At 34.5% G+C, this 17,991-nt stretch overlaps 2 protein-coding genes across 5 annotated transcripts in view; both read left to right on the top strand.

Annotated features, from left to right (window-relative positions):
* Nucleotides 1-1,422: 1,422 nt before the first annotated feature.
* On the top strand, nucleotides 1,423-10,123 carry LOC121996451 (tetratricopeptide repeat protein 33-like). Its single transcript, XM_042550434.1, has 5 exons — nucleotides 1,423-1,787; nucleotides 2,472-2,610; nucleotides 8,868-8,899; nucleotides 9,578-9,664; nucleotides 9,840-10,123. The coding sequence occupies exons 1-5, from the start codon at nucleotides 1,530-1,532 to the stop codon at nucleotides 9,972-9,974; spliced, it is 651 nt and encodes a 216-aa protein (XP_042406368.1). The 5' UTR covers nucleotides 1,423-1,529; the 3' UTR covers nucleotides 9,975-10,123.
* Nucleotides 10,124-13,752: 3,629 nt separating this feature from the next.
* The window catches only part of LOC121996450 (probable NAD kinase 2, chloroplastic), a 33,034-nt gene continuing 28,795 nt past the window's right edge, over nucleotides 13,753-17,991 (top strand). For all 4 annotated transcript variants that reach the window (XR_006116086.1, XR_006116087.1, XM_042550432.1 and 1 more), the window contains exons 1-2: nucleotides 13,753-14,160; nucleotides 15,015-16,946. Coding sequence is in view for 2 of the 4 variants with exons in the window: in XM_042550432.1 (XP_042406366.1) it covers nucleotides 13,945-14,160; nucleotides 15,015-16,946 (2,148 nt within the window). In the remaining 2 variants the exon portion in view is untranslated. The remainder of the gene's footprint in view (nucleotides 14,161-15,014; nucleotides 16,947-17,991) is intronic.

Here is a 17,991-nt window from a genome sequence, read left to right as displayed (position 1 = left end):
GAAGTATAGTAGACTATTATTCGATCGTGATGGAACTTTGTCATGGAATTTTGCACCTATTAAGCGCAAAGAAAAATTAGGTCTTTGAGTAGATCATATCATTAGCATAAAGTAGCTCAAGATCTCAAATATTGGAGTCACTGGGTTCTTAATCAATTGCTCTACTATTATGTAGCTTTAACAATGCATCAAAAGAGTACTAATGTAACTAACATAAATGAAAAATAAATTCAGTGCAATATTCCAGCATATTTATCTTTTCTTGTTTATTACAAAATGAAAACTAATCAGGAAAAGACTTGAACAAATTTGAGGAGAAGATGAAATTTGATTTTAAATGAAGAGTAACAATGAAAGTTTCTGTAATATATTCTGATGTTTCTCTTCTTAGTTTCTGTAATAGAGAATAAGGCAGCAATTAATTTATGATCAATGTGCAATAACACAAATCGTATGAAATTTAAAATATTTGAGAGTTAAATATTTGATAGACGGGATATAAATATTTGGTTGGAGAAATATTTAATTATTAAATTTATAGATCGTGATGGAACTTTGTGATGGAGTCACTGGGTTCTTGATCAATTGATCTACTATTATGTAGCTTTAACAATGCATCAAAAGAGTACTAATGTAACTAACATAAATGAAAAATAAATTCAGTGCAATATTCCAGCATATCTATCTTTTCTTGTTTATTAAAAAATGAAACAAAAACTAATCAGGAAAAGACTTGAACAAATTTGAGGAGAAGATGAAATTTGATTTTAAATGAAGAATATCAATGAAAGTTTCTATAATATATTCTGATGTTTCTCTTCCTAGTTTCTGTAATAGAGAATAAGCCAGCAATTAATTTATGATCAATGTGCAATAACATAAATCATATGAAATTTAAGATATTTGAGAATGAAATATTTGGTAGGTGGGAATATAAATATTTGATTGGAGAAATATTTAATTATTAAATTTATAATATTTAAAGAATGAGATATTTAATTGATGATATAAAAAAAATTATAAATATTTAAAAGAAATATTTAATATTATTATGAATACACTTAGAAAATATTTGGGAGAGGTTTTAACACAAATACTCTCTTTTGATTACAAATCCTCCTTGCAGCAGAGAATTTTGTAATCAAAAGGTTGATATATGTCGGAACTTGTCACAATGAGACGGCAGGATCGATCTTCGGGACAGTTGGGGAATAAATTTTCTATCTTCGTATTATACCCTGTCCATCACATGTCCGCTCAAATGCTACGATTTATCTTTTCTGTGATGACCTTGAGTCGGATACAGCGGGGGCGCTGGAGCAAGTGTTTTGCGTTTTTTTTCCCCCACAATTTGTAATCAAAAGGGATGTTTTGATTTTTGATAGGTGCTATTTAGTACGAAACGCCGCTCAACTAAAATTGAATAAATCCCGTAATTTATCCTCCGTCAGAATGTTTTCAGAATGGGAGGGGCCGCTATGGCGGCTTGACCTTTTGCCACCACAGCGAGTGAGACGAAACTGAAAAGCATGAAGATAGTCTGGAAGAACAAGGCGAAGGCGGGCGGCGTCAGCGGCGGAATAGGCGGGAAGAAGCGGTCTCGCCAGCTGCCAATAACCCTCAATCCAGATCTTCCATTCGATAAGGGAGAAGACGAGGCCAGCACCGCTGCAGGAGGCGAAGCTGACAGTAAAAACCTCAACGACGGACAAGAAGACCTAACCAATGAAGATCGCATCAGGAATCTCGTCGAATGCTTCCGTTCGGAGGGGAATCAGCTCGCGGAGGTAGCTTATCCTCAAATTCCGCCTCTTTTTTCTCAGTATACTAAATGAAAGAATTATTTCTCTTGTTGATCATCATGTTGTTTGTTTGAAACAAACATCCTTTGGAGGTTATTTTTTATGCTCTAATTTTGTTATATTGTGTGCTCGGCCACTCGGGGATGCCTGATACCAATATGGCCCTGTCTCATCGGGGAAGAAAATTGTTTGTTGGGCCTCTAGTTTTTTAGCGCATATTTTCTTCTTTCTCTGTTAATTTAACTAATAGAAGTAGTTTCGTTGCTGGACTTCCTCTCTTAACTTTTGTACTCCTTTTCAAACTCTTGGTTACTTGTAGGATTCTGTACTTCTTTATTCCACAATAACAGAAATTTGGAAGTAAATAGCCTCTTTTAGGCTTTATTTAATTTTTCAATGTCCCTAGTGCAAGAGGCTAAGTCTGAGGCTTACTAATGCAAAACTAATCTCAAGGTTTCATGAAGAAAAAGGAAGTTTGGGAAAGCAGAAATGCAGGGCTTAATTAAGAATATTCTTTCACAAGAGAGCTTTCTTCTTGTACTTTTCTACAAAGAAAGTAAATCAAGCTATGACTGTAGGAAATCAATGGTTACTGCAATTTGCTTTATTTTTTTTTTTGAGGGGATTAAATGTGGTTAAATTTCTAGCTTGTTAAAATTTTGACTCTAGGATGGAAAATACCATGAAGCTCTAGGAAAGTGGGAGGCTGGAGTGTCCTTGGAACCAAAAAATGCAGTATTACACGAACAGAAGGCACAAATTTTACTTGAAATAGGTGATTCATGGAATGCTATAAAAGCAGCCACACGTATGTTCCAAATCTTCTTATTCGCTAGCCTTGAAACTGAAGTATGTGCTGCATTTCACTGTGTTATTTGAGTATTGGTCCAAGTCATCATTATCTTTTTCTCTGAATGTATTGTGCATATAACCAAGCCTTTTAGGTTTTTGCCTCTTCAGTGGATGTTTAATGCTACTCCCTAATATTTGTCATTCATAATGCTATTTTTATGTGAAATAAGAGGAGAAATGCATCAAGAAATCACAAAATACTTGTTTTGCACTCAACCAACCCGAATTTTGGTTTTCTCTTAGCTTAGAATAGTTTACCACTTAAAATTGAATACGAGGCAATCAATTTGCTTACTACTTTACAACTAAAAATTATCATTGTTTAAGTAACAATTATGTTCAGTTTGAAAATTTTCTTAATTCCAATCTACAACATGCAGTATTGTTTCCACATTTTTCATTTCAGGATTACAACATTCTACTAGCACCTGCTATTAATTGTTGAGGCCTTGGCTTCAACCATTTTTTGATATTTATTCTTTAAACTTCAAAAGAATATTGATTGGGCCATTGCCATCGCAATTACCATTAGGTTGTCATAAATAATTGTCTTAAACATTACAACATACTCTGTAACCTTTGTGATAGCGATAACTCAATTGAAGAAGGGACAAAATATAGTAGTGGAAAACAAATGTACTCTTTATTGATGATATACCAAACTTGATAAAAACCATATGTTATACATATCTTTATATAGCAATAGGAATGAAAATCGATCCTAAAATAATGCTTCTACATTTAACCCCAGCCATTCATTTATTCAAAGTCTATCCATTAAATACGGATCTATTCTATCTTAATCTTTGACTTGATTTAATTAATACAACATAGTCTCCCTTAAACCAAGTCACAAAGGTTAGACATCCCAATCGCCTTCTTCAGCTTGAGAAAAGTCTCTGTCTTCATTGGTTTTGTAAAGATATCTGCAACTTGGCATTCACTGGGGCAATACTCGATGTTGATTTGTTTTTCAGCAACCCACTCTTTGATTTTGTGATACTTGATATCCATATGCTTGTTACGACCATGGAAGACTGGATTCTTTGATAATGCAATTGTTGACTTGTTATCACAGAAAATTATTGTAGGGTCATCTTGTTTGTGTTGTAGAAACTCAAAAAATTTTCTTAGCCAAATTGCTTGTGTAGCACAATTTGTTGCCGCAATATATTCTGCTTTTGTTGTTGAAAGTGCTACCACTTGCTGTTTTTTAGAAGACCAAGAAAATATAGCTGAACCTAGATGGAAAGTATATCTTGACGTACTCTTTCTACTCAACATCTCTAGCCCAATCACTGTCTGTATATCCAACAAGTTTCAGTTTTTTTAGTAAAATAAAAAATTTCATCATTAAATGTACCTTTCATATCTTAGAATTCGCTTTGTTGCAACCCAATATGACTCCTTTGGTTTCTTCATAAACCTGCTAAGTACTCCAACTCCAAAAGAAATATCTGGTCTCGTAGCAACCAAATATCTTAGACTCCTGATCAAGCTTTTATAAGCTGTAACATCCATACTCTTACCAATTTCATCTTTGGACAACTTCATCTTCTCAATCACGGGAGTAAAAATGGCTTGGAGCACTCCATTCTAAACCTTTTCAAAATATCAGAAGCATATTTTTTTTGTGAGACAAAAATCTCATCATCCATTTGAATAACTTCAAGTCCTAGGAAATAACTCATTAGGCCCATCTTTGCCATTTCAAATTTACTAACCAAAGCCATCCGGAATTCTGTGGTTAACTTTAAGTTCTTTCCGGTGAAAATTAGATCATCAACATAAAGACATACTATGAGTGTATCACTATATAGTATATTTAACATACAAAGCATGCTCATAAGGACATCTCAAAAAACCATTTTCAACAAAGTAAGAATCAATACAACTATACCATGCTCTCGGTGATTGTTTTAAACCATATAGAGCTTTATTCAATTTATAAATCTTATTCTCTTTCCCTTTCTTAACATATCCTATAGGTTGTTCAACATATATTTTTTCTTCCTAGAAGTCATTCAGAAAAGCAGACTTTACACCCATTTGATACAGTTTCTAAATATTTTGAGCCGTAAGCGAAATAAGCATGAACACTTTATCAAGTCTACTTACAGGAGCAAAAACTTCAAAATAATCAATACCTGCTTTTTGCTTGTCACTTTAAAATGATCAATTTCACCATTTGACTTATACTTGGTCATGTAAACTCACTTTACTCCAACTAGTTCTTTTCTTGGAGGTAATTCAGTCAATTCCCAAGTTCCATTTGTTTCAATGGCATGAATTTCCTCATCCATTGCCTTCAGCCAATGAAGTTTTTGTAGTAGCATCCTCAAAAGATATATGATCACAATTTGCAAAAAGAGCAAATTGAATAATTTCTTCATCAGATAAGTCATTATCATTACTTAATACATAATCTTGCAAGCGAACTGGTAATTGGCACTCACATTGTGATCTCCTAGTTGATGATTCAGATTGTGCAGAAGCCTGAACATTATCTTGAGTAGGCTGCTCATCCAAAAGGTCATTGGGAATACCAAGAACAACAATTGACTTTCCTTTTTCAATAGACCAACTCCAACTACCATGTTCATCAAAAATCACATTATGACTTATAATAACTTTCTTAGTTTCAGGATTACATAGCTTATAAGCCTTTGATGTATCACTGTAACCCGTAAAAATGCACTTCTCATCTTTATCATCAAGTTTCCTCCTCAACTGATCTGGTACATGTGCATATGGCAAACAACCAAAGATCTTGAGATGGTTGATAGATGACTTTCTTCCACTCCAAGCTTCCTCAGGTGTCTTATCTTGAACACTTCTTGGTGGACACCAATTCAGCACATAAATAGCACAAGATATAGCTTCTGGCCAGAAATGCTTAGGCCGATTTTTTGATTTCAACATACATCTTACCATGTCCATAACAATTCTATTTTTTTCTCGTAGCCACCTCATTTTGTCGTGGAGTATATCTAGCTGTCATTTGATGTTGAATATCATGCTTCTTTAAAAAATAACACAAACAATATATTCTTTACCTATGTCAGTTCTTAAGATTTTGATTTCAAGCCCACTTTGTTTTTCAACAAATGGCTTAAACTGCTTGAAAATATCACATGCTTCTGACTTTTGATGTAGAAGATAAACCCAAGTTTTTCAACTCAAATCATTAACAAAAGTAATAAAATACTTATTACGTCCAAGTGATGGAATTTTCACTATGCACAAATCTGAATGAACAAGTTCTAACGACTTCGTGGCTCTCCATGACTTTCCTACACGAAAAGGTTCTCTATGCTTCTTCCCAATTAATCAAGTCTCACAAGCATGATTAGGTTTCACAATATCAGGCATCTAAAAAACAAGTTTCTTTCTTGCTAAATAATTTAACCCCGAAAAATGAAAGTGGCCAAAACACATATGCCATAACCAATTATCATCCAAAATCTTACAATTAAAGCAAGAAAGAAATTTATGGTGACGGTTCAAAGGAAATAATCGATTTTGAGACATCTTTACCTTTGCTTTCAACTTTCCTTTTCCCTCTGTAATGGTACAACACCCTTGAGTAATGCATATTTTAGAACCTTTTCTAATAATTGTTCCATACTTAATAATAATAAGTTTTGGTGAAGTTCAGGAACATAAAAGATATCAGATATAAAATTTTGGGAACCATCTTTCAACTGAATATAAATTTTACCATTTCCCAAAATTGGTACTTTTGTCTTATTTCCAAAAGTAACCTCTGATTAAACTGATTCACCTATCTTCGAGAATAACTCTTTTCTTCCACACATATGGTTATTACATCCAGTATCTAAAAATCATACGTTCTCATCTGCAGGTAAAACGTTACTAGCTAAAAGTAAAGTTTCAGTCTCATTAGAGTTCTCGCAATAATTTCCAGCAATGTCTGCTTGATTGCCACAATTGTTGAATTTCTTGTATCTGCAATCTTGTGCCCATATTTTCTATAATTATAGCAGTGAAACGGAAACTTATCTTGCTTGACATTATCTCCACCTTTTCCTTGATTTGAGTAATTACCTCTTCCTTTATATCCTCCTCTTCATCTTCCACGTCCTCTATTGAATGCTCCTCCTCTTTGACTAGAGTCAGTCGTGTTAAGAGTAACCTGACTCTTTAAAGCTTCTTCATTTGTTGGTATTTCCGTCTTGCTTGGATCCTGTCAATGTGACTTTCTATCATACCTTTTAATTCTGCAATTATCACAGTTAAATATCACGTGATTCTTGAATTGAGGCCACCACATGATCATACTTCAATGGTATGGTTCGAAGAACTTTATCAACTACGGCGTCATCTCCAATTTTATCTCTATATAATCTCATTTTATTAACAAGATCAGTAAGATGTGCAAAATATTGCTCAACTGTTTTTGTAGAGGTTATCTCATTTTTGTGCTCGATCAACTCCTTTGTATGACAATTTTAAGATATCCCACGCCTCCTTTGTTGTATTGGCATTGGCTATCATGCCAAAAATTGATTAATCTACTCCTTGATGAATTTGTCCTAGAGTGAGTTGATCTCGACATTGAGAGTTTGCATCGGCTCCTTCTAAAAGACCTGGATCAATAGAACTCCAAAGATTTTGAGCTTTCAAATGTGTAGACATCATTATCTGCTAATAATTATAATCGAGCTTCCCATCTAATTTGGGACCGGACCAAATAACATTAAAATCGTTTGTCATATTTTACTACTTGAAAAATAATTCAAGCTAGAAGGTTTCCGGCTCTGATACCACTCTGATAGCAATAACTCAATTGAAGAAGGGACAAAATATAGTAGTGGAAAACAAATGTACTCTTTATTGATGATGTACCAAACTTGATAAAAACCATATGTTAAACATGTCTTTATATAGCAGTAGGAATGAAAATCGATCCTAAAATAATGCTTCTAGATTTAACCCAGCCATTCATTTATTCAAAGTGAAGGCGAGCCTTGGCGCAATAAAGTTGTTGCTTTGTGACCAAAAGGTCACGGGTTCGAATTCTGGAAACAGCCTCTTGCAAAGCAGGGTAAGGCTGCGTACAATGGATCCTTCTCCGGGACCCCGCATAGCGGAAGTTTCGTGCACCGAGTTGCCCCCTTATTCATTTATTCAAAGTCTATCCATTAAATACGGATCTATTCTATCTTAATCTTTGACTTGATTTAATTAATACAGCAATTTGTGAGTGGTGTTTTTGAATGAATAGTTGGTGGATGATACATGGTGCTAATCTCATAATAAATGCCAAAACCAAATTCATCACAAAGTGCACTTATCAATCAGAGAAATTGATTTCAGAACCATCAAGAATGATACTCCAGTGTATTGTTGTAATCGACAATGAATCCAGGTTACAATATAAATTTAAATGCAACAACATGAGTTGTTAAACATGGCTACCACAAGGAAGTTAGAAGTTGTGCAAAATCAATAAGCATAACAATAAAAAATCATACCCAGAAATATTATAACTTCATGATATTTCACATTATATGGAAAAGAGCATACCTTGATCTGCACTTAATTTTCTAAGAAAAGATAAAAAATGATCTGCGAATAAAGGATAGAAATTGAAGAGACAGTTTCTGTCTTTTGATTCCTTGATGATTTAAATTGGAGCATCCTGTTTGTGAAAATTTGTGTGTATTGGGGTTAGAGAGTGGAATCTTAAAAGGTATCCCATCAAAAGACATGCCATATTAACTGACATGTAAAATTGTTTGTGTAAATTTGTGTATTAAGATTAGAAAGGACACTTAAATGATTAACTTTTGATCAAAATTACCAAAGACATCTCATATTAACATTAACTGACATGTAGCTTATTAAGCCATTTATTAAATATCATATAGTTATAAGAAAGTGAAAACTGCATATTGCTTATTTGTTTGAACATGCAACTGTAGTTGTGTTTGTTTTGTGAATTTCTTTCAGAAGTTGCTTATGAAAAATGTATTTGTAGGCTAATGAATCTTATCTCTCCATCAAGCTTTATGCAAAGCTATAAGTGTATACTTAATAGCGAGACTGTAATATTCATGTCATTTTTCCCATTGCTCTTTTTGTTAGGGTGCCTTTTTGTTTTTTGCATTTAGTTCATGCTTGAAGTATTTAATGGATGCACTTTTCAGCTCTACAATTTTAAATTATCCTGTTTGTGATTGTTTACAGAAGCTACAGAGTTGGAACCTTTATGGTGTGAGGTATGTGACTCAGCATAAGAAGTTTCTTTTGTTTTTGGTGTTCATAGTAATAATTAGGCATGCTGTTTGAACCTAGAAAGTTTTGAGTGGGATAATGGTAAGTTGCCTTGTCATTCATACTAGTTCTATTCTTGTAGCCTTTGAGCTCCTTGCTGCTTTGAATTTTTCTTGATCTATGCATTCTGGTTCCACCCTAATAAACAGAGAAAACATTTCTTGAAATATTTGTTGCTCAGTCAAACATTTTGATTTAATTGGGCTGTTGATGAACAAAACCTAGTTTCAACGCTGAAGCTAGTGAGGTTGGTTGGGAAATAGTTTCAAATAAACCAAAAAATATTGAAACCAAAATAGGCGGCCTACCTAGAAACAAAGATTAAATCAATGCCTTCTTTACTCACAGAATTAGTTTTAAAAGTACATATATTTTACTGAATATCTGATTTTGAAGGTTGTTTTGAGGTAATTTTTTCAGATAACATATATGGAAAGCCCACAACTCCATTTCTAATGGTGGATTTCAGACTCAACCTTGTCAAAACATATTTTTACTCTGTTATTTCATATTTGGACTCGTACAGATCAACTATCTGATATAACTGGATGGTTTTATTTCAAATTTCATAGTTCTATCAAAATATCAATGGTTTTAACATAATCAAGTATTTATTCTTGTAGGCATGGATCACCCTTGGCCGAGCACAACTAAACTTCGGAGAGCCAGATTCAGCAATTGAAAGTTTTGATAGGGCGCTTGAAATCAAGGTGAGCGCAACTCTCTACTGGTTCATTCACCTTAACTTGCAATATCAAATTTCTTTAGTATGCTTCATTGTGATTCCCACCAATCTTCTCAACATGACTGTCGTGAAGAAGCACAGTTCTGTTTTCATTTTTGTTAATGGCTTGATTCTAAGGCTCTAACAAAAGTTGTCTGCAGCCAAATCACGAAGAGACTCTCACCGACAGGAACACCGCAATTCGTTTAGTGAAGAAGCGAAAGCTACTTCAGGCCTCAGGCTTGGATGTTGCTGACAATAGATATAAGGTAACAGATAAGGTTGAATCAGTATGATCTCCAAGTTAATAGATCGCGATACAGCATAAAGTGGTAGTTGTAATCTTGTTACTAATGCAAACGGGATTTTGTAGCATAGGAAACAGCAACTTCCTGCCATTTTTTTTATGTGATTTATATGTTGATGATTTTGTTTTTCTTCCTAATGGCAACCTTATTTATTACACGGGGAAAATTTAACAATTCCTCGCATTTGCTGATTCCGGCAAATTTGTTTGCTTATTTTGATTATGTTGGTTAATTAAAATCATGTGAAATCTATGACTGGGAGGGGATCGAATGGTTAAGGCTGTAAATGAATCAAGCGTTCGTGAACAAGCTTGGTGTTTTGCTTGGTAAGAGTTTGTTTATGTCCGTTTAATATATATAAGATTAATTAAACAAATAAGCTTGAACAGTTCGTTAATCTAAACAAATAAGTTTGAATACATATGTGTTTAACTCGTTAACGTTCGTGAACAATGTTCATGAACTATATTTATTAATAAAATTCTTTTTAATATGCTAAATAATAAAATAAAATAAATAAATAAATTTAAATTATCAATTTTAATAATCAATCAAACAATCAAAAATTTCAAACAATCAAATAAGCTTGAATTGAGAGATTGATAACATCTAAACAAACCAAGTTTAAGCCAAGCTTGAATTGAGAGTTTGATAACATCTAAATGAACCAAATTTAAGTCAAACTTCAAACAAGCTCAAGTTTATAAAAAATAAATCAAGTCAAACTTGAACACTCATTTCAAAAGCTTGGTTCATTTTAAACTCGGCTCGACTTGACTCGGTTATCTTATCAAACAAGCTTGAACACTCCAAAACTCGGCTTGACTCGATTTATTTACAGCCCTACGAATGGTAGTGGAAGTGACGTGAAGTGATTTATAGCATTAGTAGAGTAGTATTAATGAGTGGATTGGTAGTTTGTATAATTGGTTCATGTGCATTAAATTAATGATTATTTTTCATAATTTCACTTGTTTTATTCATTTGCTCATCTAATTTCCTTTCTTCAGTAGTTCAATTTGGCTTATGCAATCATTTTAGGTCACAAGGTCAGGTTGGCTCAATTAGTTCAACTCGATATAAAAAAAATTGGAATCATTCAAAACACTTTAGAACTTGTAAATTACGGGAATTGATCAAAGGACACCTACATATTTGAGAATTTCTCAAACGAGGCGTCATATTTTGAGAATAATTAAAGGGCATACTGATTTGGATGGTTTTTCGTTCTACTCCTACAAAGTTGATTTTTTTTAATTTCTTTTCCGTCTTTCTTTTGCACATAGCTTTCCTCTCTTCCTTTTTATCTAATTATTTTTTTTCTTATTTGCATGGATGTTTCTGGTTTCTAAAAACCAGAACCGTGGTGGTGGGGAGACCAGAGTTGGTCTTGAACTACCTTCATATCAGGCCAACGTGGTCGGTAGAGGATCAGGTCTAACATGATGTTGATCTTTAGGAGATCCTGTTTTGAACTGAAAGTTAACATAATAATAGAGTATTTTTAATTTACCGGATCTAAAACAAATATAATCTCAATTTTCTATATGATTAGTAAGTTTTAATCGAAATTTATTGCTAGATTTGTTTAGATTTATATAAATTTACACTCATTTAGTAAAATTGAGTAAGAGGAAGATAAATATAATAGGAAAACTATGAGCTTAGTATCGAAATATCAAGATCATTTTGGACCGATTTGAGGATAGATAAGCCCAACTTGATCCTTATTTTTAAGAGGCCAAATTCACTTTGGACTTGATAGGAGTCCAGACCAAGCTCAGTCCTGTCTCCTTGGCTTTTTGTTTCAGTTTCAGAACCAGTAACTGCTTTGACAACAGATTAATTAATTTACAAATTTTCGTTCCATCCATTTAAGCAGAAACACCATGATGTCTAAACGGCAAGGAGCTGCAAAGGAGACACGTCTGGTCTCAGATCAGGCCTTGGGCCTGGTCTGGTTTTAGATCAGTCTCGAAGTGGGCTTGTCTTCTAGAGACTAGAATCCAGTGGGGCCTGATCTGATTTCGTCCTGATATGCGCCTAGTCTGTCCCGACTAGGCTCCACAATTTTTATTGATTAGAACCCATGTTTGATTTCATATCTAACTTTCTCTCACTTTATTCAACTAAATGGATGGATGGATGGACGGACGGACCTAAGTATATAAATTCAAATAGTTTATATTTTTCAATGAATTTTGATTAAAATTTATGAATTGATATAGAGAGCTAAGATTATATTTATGTCAGGTCGTGTGAATTTTTGAGATTATAAGAAGTTCAAAGGTATTTCCTATTACTTATTTCAAGCTTCCCATAAATGTTCCAGTATTATTTTAATTTTCAATTAGAACATTTAAATTTGATCTTCTAGAGATCACAGGACCACGTTAAACCTGATCTGAAAGAGACAAGAATCAAGTTGATCTTGGTAATGCTATTTTTTAGAAATCACCATCATCACGGTACTAGCCTAATTAAATTGTGGTCCTGATTTTTAAAAACCAGCATCGTAGATTGTTGCATGACAAATGAGAGAGTGAAAAGAAAAGTTTAATCGGAAGAAATAAAAGATAGGAAAGTTGTACATGAAAAAGAGCGGAAAGAATTTAAAAAGTTAGTGTTAGTAGGAGGGGAGAATGGGAAGGTCATCCAAATCAATGTAACTTTGATTATTCTTAAAGTGATATGGAAATTTTCCAAATCTTCTTTGATTATTCTTAAAGTACTATTAAAGTACGATGTATGATATGGAAATTTTCTAAATCTCTGTGTGCGCGCCCTTTTGTCAATTCTTAAGGTCAGAAGTTTAAATTTCGATATAGCCGAGGTAATACTTTCCTTATGTGTTAATTATTATTCTAAATGTTAATAGTCGTTCGTAATTTATCTCTTTCGTGTTGGCCCTGAGACGAATTGGTGGGGTGCTGGGGATGAACGTATTTACCTTTTACCACCATTATATAAATTAATATAGTGTAGTCCCTCGTATCATTCCAAATCCATACTTGATTCAATCTACTAATAATACATGCTAAAAATTTGATGAAATTTATTACAAATTTATTATAAAGTCTATAATAATAATAATAATAATACTCACTAACCAACACAACCAACCAACCAATAGACTCTTAGAATTTTCATGATTCAAAAATATCAAACTTTTATTATTTTAAATGGTCTAGATCACATCCGTCCTGCTGTATTGCATGCGCCCACTCAAACCATACGTGTTATCGTTCGCATTTCTCACTGGTCTACTTAGCTAAAATGCTCTGATCCAATACATCCAACCCTTATATTTAGTCACAATTTAAATCTGCTTCGGTTAGATTTGTGTTTGTACTATATTTTATCATAATTTTTATTGCTCATTTGCAATCCGTTCTCAAATTATATGAAAAAAATTAATTATAAAATTAATTTATAATCAGACTAATCCAATACTCGTAACGCCCCAAACCTTATGCCTTAACGTCAAGAACTTCAAGGGGCTAACACCTAGTCACTCGCATGGACGACTCTGATAATTCATCCAAGATAATGGCAGCGTATATGTATTTATTTTTTTTTCCACCTAGTAAAATCTTTATTTTTGTGAATTTCTAGATAAGAAAAAAAACATCAGAAAAATTAAAATTCCAACGGCATTATTCACAAACAAGTACATGTCAAAAATTGATGTCTTCCTTCCTTCACATCTCCTTGGCTTTTATATACTACTCAAATGGATAATAAATAAATACCCGAGTCGCTATTTCTTTCCGGAGGCGCCTCTTTTTTGTGGACATCGCAAACGGCAGTCTCCGCCACCCCATTCCGCAACAATCCAAATCTCTCCGTGCCCATCCCGCCGCCTCTCCTCCTCCAATGGTGGCGATCAATCTCGCTGCGATTCCCACCGAGGCGCCGTCGAATTGACCTGATCGGAAGGGTTTCTCCTGTGGACTGGATGCTGTTGAACTGCGCGGCCAGGGGCCCCGTCAACCTCTGCCTTATTCCTGGCGAGAGGAGCAGCAGCGTACAGGGAGGCTGTATCGGAGGCTTTCCAGCGAAGGACGGATGGTGGCGACGTGTCAGTCGCGATGAGGCTCCTCATCGCTTGGTCGTCGCCGCTCGAGCTCGGCTCTCTCATTTCTTCTCTTTCCCAATCGGTTTGGATTCGCAGGTTTGATTTGATTTCTCCCGTGAGGGTCGTGTCTTGGTCTTCGGTCTGCTTCCTATTTTATTGTGATGCTGGTGGAGCTCTACATACTTCTCCTTACTGGTCTTGATATTACTTTTACATCTAGAGGGCGCAGTGACATTTGCATTTGGAGTTGATCATTATTTGTTTATTGAATTGGGTTGCTTAATCGATATCGTTCTTGTGGTGTCTATCTAGAAAAGGAAGTTCTTGCAGTAAAACTTTGAATGATGAAATTAGTGGTAGCCAAGAAAATTATTTTTCTCCATAATTTTTGGTATATATTTGTGAAAAATAAATAAAAATATAATAGATACATGTGTGCTTCATGAACTACTTCCTTTCTTGGACGGGTGTTGTGGCTGGTTGCGCTCATCGATAAGATGAAAGGTTGTAAAGCTCTATTTGGGGTAGCTGTTGAATTTTGTTTGCTTTTATTTCTTTCATTGCTTTTTTTTTAAATATTCTTTAATCATATCTCTTTTTCTCATTTCTTAGTTCTTGATCAAGATCAGTTCTTTTATTTGTCAAGATCATTTCTTTAATCATATCTTCATTTTTTTATCACTTATGTCACCAATATGGTTAGTTTCTTTCTTTCTTTTCTTTTTGTTAGCTTAAATACTGGAGGTGATTAGACATCTGTAATATGTTCAGGAGCAGCCATACATTCTTATTTTTTATTAACTTTGTTCAGGAACAGCCATAGACTCTTCTGTTTAGAAAGTTTGTTCAGGAACAGCCATAGATTCTTCTGTTTAGAAACTTTACCTTCATGATGGATCTGATTTCTTCTTGATCATTTGTGGCTAAATAACCTTACTTTTAAACTGTAGACTTTCCAAACTCAAGATGTATCTCAACTTCTGTGGATTGGTCCTGTACCTGGTGATATTGCTGAAGTGGAAGCATACTGTAGAATCTTCCGGGCTGCTGAACAATTGCATTCTTCGATAATGGATGCTTTATGCAATGAAGAAACTGGAGAGTGTGCTGTTCCTTATGATATCCCTTCCGAGGATATGCCTATGCTTGAAGACAAGATAGTTGCAATACTTGGTTGCATGTTAGCATTGCTGAATAGAGCTAGAGAAGATGTCTTGTCAGGGAGGTCATCTATCATGAGTTCATTCCAGGTCTCAGACATTACTACTTTTGATGGTAAGGTTCCACCACTTGCTGCTTTCAGGAGTGAAATGAAAAAGTGCTGTGAGAGCTTGCAGGTTGCACTTGCAAGTTATTTTACACCCACTGACGATCACAACACTTATATCTGGAGACGACTGCAAAGGTTGAAGAACGTTTGCTATGATGCTGGATTTCCACGTGCAGATGGCTATCCTTGTCCAACAATATTCGCCAACTGGGGTCCTGTATACTTTTCCACTAGGAAAGAGGGCAATATGCTGGAAGATTCTGAGATAGCATTTTGGCGGGGTGGCCAAGTAACAGTTGAAGGTTTGACATGGTTATTGGAAAATGGGTTTAAAACAATTGTAGATCTGAGGGAAGAGGCGTCCAATGATGAATACTATCTAGCAGTTCTCCAAAAAGCTGTTTCACATGGAAAGATAGAGTTAGTAAATTTGCCAGTTGAAGTTGGGACTGCTCCTTCAGTGAAACAGGTTGAGCAGTTTGCTATGTTGGTTGAAGATCCAAATCAAAGGCCTATTTATCTGCATAGCAGAGAAGGTGTTGGGAGAACTTCTGCCATGATTTCAAGATGGAGGCAGTATATAACACGGTCCTCTACACTCTCAGTTTCACCACTCCAGTTTAACCTTAATGGAAATGCATGTAAAAATACAGCAGAAGAAGAAGAAAGCCTAAAACCACATGCTCCTATCTTACAATTGCCTAAAGGAAACATATCTTCAAGAGGCGGCATCATTTCACCTTCTTCATCTGATGCGTTTATTGGTAACAAAAATCAAAATATTCCAGCTTCAACAGTTGAAAACCAGCATAAAAAGATAGTGATAGATAACTCATTTTCAGAACAACAAAATGGTGATACTAGTGCAGGCCAATGCTCCGACTTCTCTATATGCAGTGATCCTCTGAGGTCACAATTTCCTACATGCAACATTTTCTCAAGGAAAGAAATCATCACTTTTTTCAAAAGTAGAAAGGTTTCTCCTAAAACTTGTATGAATAATCCGCAGAAGAAATCTGACACTGGACCAGTTACAAGTGCTTCATCTCAATTAGGGGATGAAGCTAATGGACCCTTGGAGGGTCTGAAGTCAGTTCAAGTAGAATCTCCAATTCGGAAAGAAGAAAATGCTGATGGTAATCTTGGTTTTAACATCAGTATCAATAATGGCACACATGGAAAACCTATCAATACTGAAACTGATGCAAACATGAATGTCTATCCTAAATGTACAGGCACTACGACTATAGAACCTAAAGCTTTAAGAAATATGAACAATAGGGAAGTTGAGCAAGTTTTAAGTATCACCACAAGAGAAGGAAAAAGAAAGGATGCTAAAAATTCTGTGGAGACAGACAATGCTACTTTGGCTCTTGATGGAGATATGTGTGCTTCAGCTACTGGTGTAGTTAGGCTTCAATCAAGAAGAAAAGCAGAGATGTTTCTGGTTCGTACGGATGGGTTTTCTTGCACCAGAGAAAAGGTAACAGAATCGTCTTTGGCTTTCACACATCCAAGCACCCAACAACAAATGCTCATGTGGAAGTCTCCTCCCAAGACTGTTCTACTGTTGAAGAAGTTAGGCAAGGCACTTATGGAAGAAGCCAAAGAGGTACTGATGCAGCTAATTTTGTTTTTGTTTCGTTGTTATCTTGTAGACTAATATTGTCTCAACAAATTGACTTTTTAAATGGATAAAGCTAGAAATATTATAAGAAACTACAACAATTTTAGGGATAAAGTTCAGTGGCACTTGTGAAGTTGAAGTATGTTTTCTGGATTCTGATTTTGCAGTAGAATTGGAGGGGTAGCGTTATTATTCTTGTTTCTTCTTATTATAGGTGCCAATGACTAGAATATCTCCATCCTTCCAATCTAGGTTCCTTATGAACATAGTCAGATTCTTAACCTTTTTCTATTCATAGATAGGATTTCCAAAGATTTTAACTTACTGGAATATGCTTGCATTTACCTATATATTTTAAAGCTTAACATCATTGAAAGCAGATTTTTTTTTTTCATACCATACCATCTATGGAGACTTTGGATTACATGAGAATAGCTTAAGTTGTAAGCCGAACTCTTTTGACTTAATATCACATCTTTCTTTGCATAGAACTTTCTATTTTCTATATGAAAATGCAACACATTAACATTTATATTTTCAGATATTTCCATTTTTGTTATGTTTTGAGAAGTTACAAAATTTGGAATGTTTATGATAATATTTGATAAATGTTCAAAGATGAACAATATATTTTATGTCATGGCCAAGGGTATAGTGTCCACTTATCAAGAGGCGCCCCTCTTAGTGACAATATGACACTAGGGAACCAAGAGCATGCAAATATATATATACTTTGATAACTTTGATAACCAAGAGGTTCAACTAACTAGATATATATACTTTCTTTTTTTTTAACAAAAAATCTAAGTCTCAAAAGACATGAACAAAATAACATAATACAACAAAATACAAATAAACATGTAGTTAGTAGATCAAGAATCTCTAAACAACTACAAGTACTAGTTGAAACTAACTATAACTTCAAAAGGTCACCTTTGCCTGCAAAACTAGAGTCCAAGGCAAACAGAAAGTAAGTACAAATTTGATAAATAAATAGGAAAGATGTACATGTATTTGATCTTAATTAAGA

The sequence above is a fragment of the Zingiber officinale genome, chromosome 6A, assembly GCF_018446385.1.
Source record: "Zingiber officinale cultivar Zhangliang chromosome 6A, Zo_v1.1, whole genome shotgun sequence".
Classification (NCBI taxonomy): Eukaryota; Viridiplantae; Streptophyta; class Magnoliopsida; order Zingiberales; family Zingiberaceae; genus Zingiber; species Zingiber officinale.
This window is presented reverse-complemented; position numbering and strand designations above follow the sequence as displayed.